The 12,931-nt window shown below is 35.0% G+C and overlaps 1 protein-coding gene and 1 long non-coding RNA gene across 5 annotated transcripts; one reads left to right on the top strand and one right to left on the bottom strand.

Annotated features, from left to right (window-relative positions):
• Positions 1-521: 521 nt before the first annotated feature.
• Positions 522-12,931, bottom strand: LOC108213085 (uncharacterized). 4 transcript variants are annotated; one of them, XR_010290149.1, is made up of 5 exons: positions 12,174-12,931; positions 5,912-12,063; positions 3,998-5,480; positions 2,418-3,863; positions 522-922 (listed from the first exon to the last, which is right to left on the bottom strand). It is a non-coding gene; the product is annotated as an uncharacterized LOC108213085 (long non-coding RNA). The 4 variants fall into 4 exon arrangements; XR_010290150.1 differs by having other exon boundaries at positions 5,912-12,039; XR_010290148.1 differs by lacking the exon at positions 5,912-12,063 and having other exon boundaries at positions 531-922; positions 12,174-12,909.
• Positions 2,051-6,504, top strand: LOC108213006 (probable glutamate carboxypeptidase LAMP1). The gene is made up of 13 exons (XM_017384719.2): positions 2,051-2,378; positions 2,469-3,252; positions 3,363-3,430; positions 3,547-3,628; positions 3,734-3,826; positions 3,935-4,087; positions 4,392-4,460; positions 4,612-4,699; positions 5,369-5,452; positions 5,573-5,661; positions 5,761-5,877; positions 5,950-6,093; positions 6,251-6,504. Exons 1-13 carry the CDS (start codon positions 2,335-2,337, stop codon positions 6,431-6,433), a joined length of 1,998 nt encoding a protein of 665 aa, XP_017240208.2. The 5' UTR covers positions 2,051-2,334; the 3' UTR covers positions 6,434-6,504.

The following is a 12,931-nucleotide window of genomic DNA, read 5'->3' as shown; positions in this document are numbered from 1 at the left end:
GCCAAGTTATTTTAATATGTAAAATAACTTACAAAATTGTTATGTAAAATATTTTTGAGATTTTAATTTAGTTTTTACAAATTAAAAATAATTTTGATATGATTTATAAGTCAAGTTATTTTAAAAAATTAATAAAATCTTTAAATAATAAACTGTATTCATAAATATGAATAAACTATATTATTATAAAAATAAATATATTTGAGTCCTTTAATATTATATAATATCTGAAATTAAATACAAAAATAATATATAATTTTTCATTTCATTGCCGAATGAAAATCAAACTGAACGTTGGAATGAACGCTTAATTAAATTTAACTAATTTTTTTTACAGATATCATATTTTACATCTATATTATAAAATGTGCAGTTTTATAGCCCATTACATAACTAAGATAACTAGAAATAAATTAAATCAGTAAATTAAATCAAACAATGTTTCACCACATTATTAACATAATTAATAACAAATTAAATCAAACAAAGATAACTATAACTAAAAGTAAATAAAAAGGTTTAGTTTTTAAAATAATAAGTTCAAGTTGCAACCTCTTAAATTTTGTTCTTTTGAATATCTGGATTTAATTTTCAAACCCGAACTCGGTTTGAATTTCAGCCTTATTTGAAAAAAATAAAAAATGGAAACAAAGCCCACTGAGAATTTGAGACTACCTAACCTATCTAGTGAAATGATTGCGATACAAGTGATTATATTTTACACACAAAACCTCTGTTCTAAAAGTCGGTGATTAATCACGATTAATCACCGATTAATCCTTGTTCCGTAGCTCGCCGAACTGATTAAATCTCCGATTAATCACTGATCAATCCGATTAATCCTCGATTAGTTCAATTAATCTCCGATTAATCCTTGTTCCGTAACTTCACCGATTAAGTCCGATTCCCGCTTTTTACAACACTGCACAAAACTCACACTTTAAGCCTTAAGTTATTTCACAAAAATAATACTCCATCATGCAACAAACTCATGTAATAATGATAGTTATCAGTTACTCCCTCCGTCCCAGTCATTTGTATACAAATGGCTGGGACACGGAGACCAATAAATTGTGTAGGAAATGAGTAAAGTTAGATGAAAAGTGGGTATAATGGTGGGATCCATTAATATTTAATAATAGATTTGAGATAGTGGAGGAAAGTAGTGGGTGTAATAGTATTTATATTATTATAGAATATAGATAGTGGAGGAAAGTAGTTGGTGTAATGATATTTTATATTATAAAAGTTTACTACTTTTGGAATGTATACGGGACTTCCCAAAAAGGAAACTGTATACAATTCACTGGGACGGAGGGAGTATGAGTTATCAGTTATCACTTATCACTTATTACTCACTATCTTAAGCTGAACCCAATTCGATCCGATCTCAAGATATTCACGGACCTATCATTTGGTTTTCAGCCGATTCGTTGTCAACCGAGTCAACCTCGAGCTCAACAAACCAACTCAAGTTAAAGTTGATCTTTAGTTGTGGATCGTCAAATTGTTCTTTTATAGAGCTCAAACAAAATTTATACAGTAGTAAATATATTAATTCCGTAGAAACACTCTAACGCAGGAGAGATGCAGGTACTCCTAAAGGCCACAAGATTTCAGGTTTTCACTTAAAAAACTCTTCATGAACCGGGTTCCTAACAATTACCGAAAGACACCATGATTTTTTATGTGAACAGGACACCATGTTGTCTATCAGCGCTTTAAACACACATTCCAGATTTTCATAATTCCGCTATAAAAAAGCGCATAAAGTTTGTTGTCAGAATACGATTGCCAGACACCATCTCCCATCTAATTAATCCACTGGTGCATGTTTTATTGCTCCTGGAAATTTATTAATGGAATCCTCTATAGGTACTAATACAGATACACAGCTTGGCATCAATGGCCAAGAACAACACCCTAATGTGAAACCAACATGGATAGATTTCTGTTAAACAAACTGAAACTCAGATATATGAAATTAGCTTTTAACTTTACACCAGGAAATGGACAAGTGACATATACTGGTCCTATTATTAGTATGACTTAAACCCCTTGTGAAATGTGACTTTGAAAAGCAACTCTCAACAAACAAAACTTAATTTCATTGCCCCCACTCCTTTTGGCATTTAGCTTCTTCATGCCAGAAAAAATATTCAAGAATGTGGCTTTTATCAGCTTTAACTATTCTACAAATATCTCTGCCTTATAATGCTCATAATGCGCATGCTAATTACCTTAATTAAGAGATAATCTAGATTGTATAATCAGAATGATATCACACATTGATTACACATTTCTTCCTCAATAATTTGAGTATATCTACTTCTGATGCTATGCAGTCCAAAAATGCCAACCATGATAGAGAATCAAAGGTAGAAAAATCCAATCACTTTACTATATATTTCAAGTACCTTTTCAGACAATGTTTCAGTCTCGCAACACCTCTATTCACCAACTCGCAGACCCCATGTTGCAGGCACTGAAGCTAATGCTGAGGTCGCACGCTATGTTCTGTCTACTCTATCTTCCTATGATATCCGATCACATATTAGATCATATGGAGTATCATTGACTTATCCTGTCTCGAGGTCACTAGCACTGACTCATCCACCTTCGGGCACAACTACTAAATTTGAACTTCAACAAGAGACATACGAGGGTGACCCCTACATAGACGTGGCAGATGAAGTCCTACCTACGTTCTATGCATATGCTAGATCAGGTACTGTGGTCGGACCAGTTGTCTATGTTAATTATGGACGTGTGGAAGATTTTATGATTTTGAAAACAAGAGGGGTGAATGTGTCGGGCACTGTTGTATTGGCTAGGATGGGACAAATATATAGAGGGGACATTGTGGCAAATGCATACCAAGCTGGTGCTATAGGTGCTGTGTTATTCACGGATAAAAAGGACTATGGGGGTGGAGGTGATGGAAAAGGGTTTCCTCATGATAAGTGGATGCCACCAAGTGGAGTCCAGGTAGGAACACTGTATAAGGGATGTGGAGATCCAACCACACCAGGGTGGCCGAGCACGGGAGGGTGTGAGAGAATCTCTGATGATGAGGTGGACAAGGGAGGAGACATTCCATTGATACCTTCACTGCCTGTATCAGCAGCAGACGGTGAGGCAATTATAAAGTCCATTGGTGGAGAAATGGCAGACAATGACTGGCAGGGATGCAAAGATGGTCCAGTTTACAACATTGGACCAGGGCCGGGCATCTTAAATCTCAGTTACACTGTAAGTGACTGACGGACCATAATTCTAACTGTATTGTGGCTATGAAATTGACAGGGGATATAATAGCCGAGAGTGAACTGTTGCACTGTAATTGTTCTTTTATTTTGCAGGGAAAACAAGGCATTAATACAATAGAAAATGTTATAGGTATAATTGAAGGGGAGGAAGAACCTGATCGGTATTGGTTTCCCTGACAGTAGATTAATTTTATTTGTTTGAGTTGTACAGACTTCAATCAAACACTGAAACTTGTTTTGTAGAAATTTAACTACTATAGGTGGAAACCATTTGCAGGTTTGTAATACTGGGTAATCATAGAGATGCATGGACTTTTGGAGCTGCTGATCCCAACAGTGGCACAGCAGCTTTGCTTGAGGTCGCCTTGCATTCATGCATCCTCTTTAAAATAGTACAAGTCAAACCAAGGTCTCCAAGTGAAAGTACTAACCCTTACATTCACTTGATTATATGTGCTACTTAGGTTGCCGATAGGCTAAGCAAGTTGCAGAAAAAGGGGTGGAAACCAAGACGGACAATCATCTTTTGTAATTGGGATGCAGAGGAGTATGGCCTGGTCTCTTTCTCTACCTCTCAATTTCAAGGAACACACACTACACATGCACAAAGACAGTAGACAGCACATGAAAATTTTTACTAAATTCAAATTATTAGCAATGTACAGATAGGTTCAACAGAATGGGTTGAAGAGAACAGGGAAATGCTAACCTCAAGGGTTGTAGCCTACCTGAATGTTGATGTTGCAGTTAGTGGAGCAGGATTTCAAGCTGCAGCAACTCCACAGCTGGATCAATTATTGATGCAAGCTACTAAACAGGTATTAAATAAGTTTGTAACCAGAACAAAAAATTTGCCAATAAAAATTGCAGTTGCAAGCAATGGCAACATTTTAAAGCTTACCGATACAAAAAATTACAAATATTATTGATATTATACTGAAAAGTCTTATAAATGCTATATGCCTACAGCACCACTTTTAAGTAATTGCAATCAAAGCAGTGCTTGGCGGCTGAATAAACTATATGCCTGTGCTAGAGTTGATTTTAGAAACATAAAAATTGTCAGTGTTTCCAATTTTTTACTCACAAACTATAACTAAAATTTCAAAATGTCTTTTTGAGGTTCGAGATCCAGAAAACTCATCACAATCTATCTTTGACTCGTGGGTTGGCACTAGTGATCATCCAAAGGTAAGTATTTGACATTTTTAAAGGAAAGGAAGAAGCCCAAATATGTGATCAGAAGATAATAGTTTGTTCCTCTAGATCCAGAATAAGGCCTCGTCTTAATTAATATCTTGAACTCGAATCTAAGTTCAACTAAACTAATGTTTTTACAAAGATCGGAAGGTTAGGAGGTGCAGGTTCAGACTATGCACCGTTTTTACAGCATGTAGGTATTCCAGCAGCTGATATGTCTTTTGGTGAAGGTAGCAACACTTCATTCTATGAACTTTTATCTGCTAAGGTTACAGATCATACCCTAATCTGTAATGTTAATAACTGCATACATCATATATGTGACTTGAAGATTTTTATGATTTTTACTTGATAGTTAATGGTCATATATTAGGATGCAATAGAAATGTGAAGGTAGATCCACCTCATATCTAATAGACTTAACATCAGAATCTATGACAGTAAGAATTAGCAACAAGGAACAAAGGATCAAGTTTATAGCTCTAACAAAAAAAAATTGGAACTTCCTGGCTTCTACCGCAAAATGAGGCCTAAATAAAAATTATAGGTAGATATTTAAGATAGGAATTAATTTACCCAACCCCAGTCACGATTCACAAGCATTGTTAAAGTTGTAAATAAATGGGAGTTTGAAGCTAAAATGAACTGATGAAATGGTTAGCAACATAACGTCGGAACTCTAAAATGTCTTGCCACAGACAACTGACCTGCCTCTAGCATCCCCCTTCTAGAGTTAGTTGTGCAAAACTTGTGTGCTAATATTGCAGAACTTTATCAAGGAAAACACCATTCTGCATAAAATAAGATTCAGTTGGCATTTCTATAACCACTTACTGTTGCAAGTAAAGGAATCATTATTGTTGCTAAATTTATGACTTACTATATCAGTTGCAGTGCAGGTTACCCAGTCTACCACTCAATGTATGATGACTTCATTTGGATGAGAGATTTTGGTGACCCGATGTTTCGCAGACATGTAGCAGGTTTTTGTGTCTTCCATATCAAGCATATCTGCACAATTACACCATTAGAACTCTAGTCCTATACACGCATAAGCATACTTGTAAATTAACATTTGTGCTTAAAACGTTATTTTGGCACAGTGGCAAGCATTTGGGGCTTAGTAGCTCTTTCACTTGCAGATGAGGAATTTTTACCTTTTAATTATTTGTCCTATGCATTTGAGCTCCAGGTATACCTACATCCTATATTAGCCGCATATTCAAGTACATGACATACACCACTTAACGTATCTGCCACACATTGTCATTCATTTCTGAATCTAATACAGAAAAATGCAGACGAACTTACAAATGAGCTTATTGATAAGAACATAGACGTCACTCCCTTGTTCAAGTCTATTGAAGATTTAAAAATTGCAGCCACCAAAATAGATAATGAAATAAAGGTGCGGCTTATATCACTAAGAAATAGGATCTTACTTTGCCGTTTATGAAAATAAACAAGGCTTGATTTTCAGGCACTTGAAAGATCCAAAGGATGGGCATCAATGTGGGGAACTAAACCAAGGCAAGTCAGAGAGTTAAATGACAGACTGATGATGGCAGAACGAGCATTTATGGACAGAGACGGACTGCTTGGACGACAATGGTATAAACACTTGGTATGTGTCTCTTTCCTGTAACAAAACCTAACAAATGTTTGTTGTTGAATTTGGGTTCATAACAGATACTCAATACTCACAACTCAATCTTCAAATAGTCTCAGTTTTAAATCATATATTCATCTAAATACTAAAAAGCAAATGTCTTTTGTCTCAGATTTATGCGCCTTCAGAGCATGATGATTATGGATCAGTATCCTTCCCTGGCATCACTGATGCCATAGAAAAAGCCAAGCAAGAGAACACAATAGAATCTTGGAGTTCTGTCCAACATGAAGTCTGGAGAGTCTCTAGAGCTGTTATACATGTATCATTAGTCCTAAATGGTGTGCTTACATGAGTGCATAAAATATATGCAAAATAAACAATCCGGGACTCATTATTTCAAGGTGAAAGCTTTTATAAATACTTTCTTTGCGGGCACATAAGCTGAAAAATTAATGTCCTATATTATCAAAGCCAAATTCTGAGAGTTGTGTGCAATTGGGTGAACAGTGTCAAAATAATAACAAATCCAAATTTGAAATAATGGCAATAGAAGATTGTGGACAACTATTTGACAGGCCACTACCATTACTATAGGAAAACAACTTACATTAATGAAAAAAACATGGAATATTAAACATTTGCAGGGACATATTCTTTCAAGGTTTTCAAAAACTATAGAACTGGACATGATAATACATACATAGACCTAGCAGTCAGCAGGTATCGCTCTATGTGCTATTTTATGTTATTGTTAACTTCCATATAGTTTCAAACAAATGAATTACTACCTTGAGCCAATACAACTAGGCAAAGTTTAAACTCTTAAGGTGAGCGGTGAGCCACCACCTAACTACAGAGCACTAAAGTTCAATCTACATATGTAAATGCCAACCAAGAACCAATAAACCGCGATTTCTTCACATAAGCTTATTCTCACACCAACTTGCACCAGCAAGCCAAACCAGTTATTGTTTCCAAACTTGACAAGGTATTAAGTAAGATGAATAACTTCTATAGAGACACTGTTCATTCGACCATCGACATAAAAACTGGTGGAACATGTACTAGAGGATTAAAATATATATCAGAACCAGGATTACAAAGGAGCCGAGGATAACTTTAATAAGGACTTCACAAGAATTTCACTACACTAGAAGAAAACTCGCCCAAGGTTCGAATAGTCTAGGTACTGTAATATTAACTAGGATAGGACGATTATATAGAGGGTACATTGTGACAGATGCATACGAACCAGGTGCTATGGGGGCCGTGTTGTCACAGATAGAAAAGACTATGGTGGTGGAGGTGATGCAAAAGGGTTTCCTGGTGATAAGTGGATACCACCAAGTGGAGTCCAGGCGGGTTCCCTGTATAAAAATTTAGGTGATCCAAGATCCAACCCCGCAAGGCTGGCCAAGTAAAAAGACGTGAAGAAAATCTGACCATGAGGTAGACAAGGGAGGAGATATTGATGTACCCCATGGGATTCCAAATTTTCCTATTCCTGTCTACCGCACTCCCATTGCCATTAACAAAATGATCCCTAACATGTCAAGTGATTGTAATATAAACTATGACAAACAACAGAATAAACTAAACTAATGCCTGTGCCAGGTTTGATTTTAGAATATGAATTTGCCAGGGTGCATCTAAAGGAGATGGATGTCAGATTTTTAAAGAAATATCACACGCAAATCATGCCTAAGATGTCAAATTACTCTTTAAGGTTCAAGATCCAGATAACCCATCACATACAATCTTTGACTCATGGACCAGAGCTGCCGTCAATCTTAAGGTAAGCATATAACAACATTTCAGATGGGAAGGGTGAACCCCATATTCGTAATAAGTATAGAAAATGAGCTGTTTCACCAGATCCAGACGTGCTATAAGATGATTGATATTTTAGGCTCAATTTATCAGTTGGAATAAATTATTGTACATTTAAAGATAGGAAGGTTGGAGGTGCAGGTTCATACTATGCAGCATTTTTACAGAATGTAGGTGTTCCAGCAGCTGATACATCATTTGGTAAAGGTAATATAATATCATCTTTTATGCACTTATATGTATCAGGTATTCATGATTATAAGTTTATAACTACACATATGTGACTTAAATATGTTTATAAAACATTGGTTTTCACTTGATAGCTTAGCAAAGATTAGGATTATGTTATATAGAAAAATGTGGAAAATCAGATCTACCTCATATCTAGGAGACTTGACATCAGGAACTGTGACAGGAAAATACTTGGAACAAGAAACAAAGCATCTAACGTTTTCCAGCCTTAATATAGCAGAAGATAAATTATACTATAACAGTGTTTTACTGCAAAATGAAACAGATAAAAGAAACTAAGAATTAGAACAGGAATTTATTATAGAATGTAATTTAGCTTACAAAGGTCACACAACAACATATGCAAGAACCAGGGAGACCTATATTAGAAATTTGGCCAGGAGATGCATATATGATATATATAACTCGGTTTATTTAGTCCATGCAAGGTCTGCTGGAAAATGCCATAATAGAAAGTGAAAATGATTTAAAGAAAGGTCTAGAACGTGGAACACAGTAAAATCTTAGTAAAAAGCAAAAAAAAAATGGTACTTAACCTCAGATTCATCTCTTATTCAGGTGATGTTTATATTTAATTACAAAATAACATAGAGATTTTATAACATATACTTTTTTTTTTTGAAGGAATAACATATGCTAATATAACAAAATAGCACATTATTAACTTTATAACTTCTTGTTTTGCATTCATTTAGACCATTAGATATGATTGCCTAGGAACTCTGATAGTGCTGCTTGTACAACATGATTATGCCGCTAAGCTACAATCTTAAGAAAGAGATATAACACAACTGACCCATGCCTACAATATAGAACTAATCTTGAGCTCGACATGAATAATGTGTGCTAAAATTGCAGAGCCTTTTGCCACCAGGAAAAAGAACATACTGCAGATAACATGGTTGTATAATCATTTATAAAAAAGATATATTACCACTTCGACTGCTTGGTATTAATTGTAAAGGAGTTATGCTATTTGGGACCTATAGGATTGGCTGCCAATTGCAGGTTACCTAGTCTACCACTCAATATGATGACAACATTATGAGTGAGGTTTTGGAAAAGGACAAACTCACTCCCTTGTTCAAGTCTATTGAAGATTTGAAAATAGCAGCCACATATATTAATTATGAAGAATGGTATAGCTCATCAGTCATCACTAAGAAGTAAGAAACTAAAGCTCAATTATCAATGTCTAGATATAAAAGAGGCTAGACTCTCAGGCAATACAAGGATCCGAAGGATGGGCATCAATGTGAAGAAGTAAAGCTTGGCAGGTGAGACAGTTAATTACAGACTGATGATGGCAGAACGAGTATTTATAGACAGAGATGGACTGCTTGGACGACCATGGTATAAGCACTTGGTATGCGTCTTTCCCTACACAAAAACCTAATGAATATTTCACTGAATTTCAGCTTTCAAACAGCTATTCTAACTTTGAATACCTCCAGTCTAAAATTAAAACCATATATATGCACCATCAGAGCATACTGCTCATGCTCCGTATCTCAGATTTATGCACCATCAGAGCATATTGCTCATGGATCAGTATCCTACCCTGGATCAGTGACACCAGATAGAGGGCCAAGCGCAAGTATACATTTGGCCAATAATACATGGAGTGCTGTACAACATGAAATTTGGAGAGTCTCCAAAGCTATAATACATGTGTCACTAGTCCTCAATGGTGTGCTAACATAAATGCATAAAAATATTCGGAAAACAAACAGCAAAACTAAATTTATAGGTGGATGGTTCAATTATATTTTTCTTTTGTGAACTGTGATCAAGTAGGATGAAAAAGTGTATCCTGTGATCTCAAGTTCTACTCTCAGAGTGTTGTGTGCACCTTGGTGGACATTGTCAACATTTTAACTGATACAGTTTAAATGAAACGACAAAAGATGATGTAAGTGTACAATTGTGTCGAGCAAATCCACTTACTAAACAGCATTTGTTCCAATTATTCAGGTTTCCAAAAATTAGAAGGTTAATTTTGTGTAATCTATACTCTTCATTAATTAGCAAAACCCCCTTTCAGTGGAACATCAGAAATAGTAAATACCAAAGTACCAAAATTTGGTTATTATCATGTAATTTTTGTTTATTTGTAATAATTACTATTATTATACTACTCTGAAAAGACTTCCATATTTTTCAGGATTCTGTAATGTAACGACTATCCCATCAACAAAATTATATCACCAACATAACTATTTGTTTTAATTTTTGAAACTCAAACAATTTAATTTATGAAAAAAATAGACGAAAAATGTAAAAATAGAGTGATGAGATCCATTATTCTCAGTATCCTCGCTCTCACTATGTTTCTACAGATAATCCTCGTTAAAACAGAGTGAATATTTTAACATTTTTCATCTTTTTTTTAAATTGGAGTTAGCGACATGATATAAAATTTAATTTTAAGGTTTTGAATGAGACCTCGTTAGAATAAGTGGTCTACTTGAGATATTTCGTTCCATAGGTAGCTGGTTTGATATAAAACCCTAATTTTTGTAGAAAAAAAAGTAAAAAAGGATCAAAAGTCAATACATAGAAAGTATTGTATCTAAACAAAGATAGTGTATAATCAAATAAAAGAGATTATAATTATAATTATAGGGTCATGGTCCTCTTAGAAATCTTAGCCTAAGAAACCTTAGCGTTATTTCTAGTATTAATTAGGGTTCTACGGACTGCACATGCAAAAAGTGTCGTATTTATGTATTGTATTTTTAAATTGCTTTTGAACACATACAACGATACAAAAAACATGTATTTAGATTTAGATCCTGAAAATCTATTTAAAATTTAGGATTCTGCAGCAGAAACTTAGTGATTCTATCACTAAGGTTCTATTTTAAGGATAGGTTTTCTCATGAGCGCGACCCTATAATTATAATATATAATAAATTTAAGAAAATAATTTAAACCCGTGCTTGGCACGGGTCATAAGCTAGTAAAGATAATATAAAGGAGAGGAAGTACACTTGAAGTATCCTATACATAATACAATATATTATGAAGTCTTAGAATTAACAAATGAATGTTATTCATATACAGCAATATATAAAATAAATGATAGACAGAATAATACCAAGGGGAATCCTGATCAGTGATAAGTGAGCCCGGTTAACTAATATTGTATACTTAATCCCATAGCAATTTCTTTGCCATACCAGATACAATTTCAAGGTGAACCACCACCTAACCATATAGCAATAAAGGTCCTCTATATCGAAGCTTTGGGAGTTACTACTACCAAAAGTTGCCAAACAAGCACTATGATATATTACCAATGCTCCTTGCACCCACTCAGTTCAGCAAGCCAAAACTGTTACTATTATGCTGCACTTAACAATGATTCAATCTAAGACGAACAACTTTGGATCAGGACTTATACAGTTGCTTCCGTCCTAAGCACCATATGCAAAATGCCTTGATTTGCTTAAATTTAAGTGAATTTCCTATAATGAAGTCAAGTAACGGCCGACCATTTCGAAATATCTTAATACCTTATTCTATTTTTTTTCTCAGAAAATTCCTACATTATATCTTACCATCAGCATTTGCAACGAACAAAAATAATACAAAGAATTTCGACAAACTCTTTTTTCCAGTACTTATCCAAATTAAGAACTCAACACACTTGTAACAACTTTATTTTCCGAAATTCCCCTAACAAATGCATTGTGTCTCTAGCACTTCTCACCTAACCGAGACCTTCCAACGATGAAACAGAAAGAAAATACACGAAGAAACGAAGTTCAACAGAATCCTTTTTCCACAGATCCAAATTACAAAATCAACAAATTGCAACAATGCTTCAATTCAGGATTATATATGTCCAGATATTCTGATCCGTAGAGCCGCCTTCAACAACAAAACAATTAATCCCTAAACAATTACACAGTCTTTAAAAATTTACAATTATTCGCCAAACAATTACTACATTCTCTAAAAATGTAACTAACACATAGCAACAGAACAAGGAAAGTGAAGTGTACCTGTAAATGTAAACTCAATCCACTCAACGAAGCAGCATCCACCGTGCTTCCGGTCTCTAATAACACTTTGTTACATAATCAGCAAGTTTTAAATTTTGATTTGATCGAGTTTCGCCTCTTGTTTAGTGTCCTGCAGTTGAAAACATACATATGCTCTTGTATCATTCTAATTTCACACACAACACTTCGTTGTTGCATTGTATTCTGATATGCATATTATCACAATCTTTCATTATATTATTATAAACATATTTTCGGACTCCGGACCGGATCGATGTTACGAGAAAAATTAAATCGCGACAATTTTATTATGATCGATACTTCATCATACAGAGATAAATCCATATATCGATACAACTTAATACCAGAAAAACAAACATATACATACATACATCTATCGAATAATAATCTATTAATTCTCCGCTACAGCAACATCGGGATCTTCAAAGTTAGGGTCATTACGATCAACGGCGACGATGAACTCATCGTTCCCGAGGTTTGCGTTATCGCCGGACCAGGTGAACTTGCCGCCGTGACCGCCTTTCTTCGGTGATCCGGTGACTCCGGTGCCGGACTGGCGATCTTTTCGGGCTTCGTGACCGGATTTTCCGGTTGCCTTGGGATTTGAGCTGCTCTTTCCTGTGCTCTTCATGTTTGTTTGCAACTGTGTGTATTATTGGTAGTGAGTGAGAGGGGAGATGTGTGTGTACGTGTATTTATAGATAGAGATGGATAAGTGTTTGTTTAATCGATCTGTG

Source organism: Daucus carota, chromosome 3 (assembly GCF_001625215.2).
Source record: "Daucus carota subsp. sativus chromosome 3, DH1 v3.0, whole genome shotgun sequence".
NCBI lineage: Eukaryota > Viridiplantae > Streptophyta > Magnoliopsida > Apiales > Apiaceae > Daucus > Daucus carota.
The sequence above is the reverse complement of the archived record's forward strand: the minus strand, read 5'-3'. Positions and strand labels throughout refer to the sequence as shown.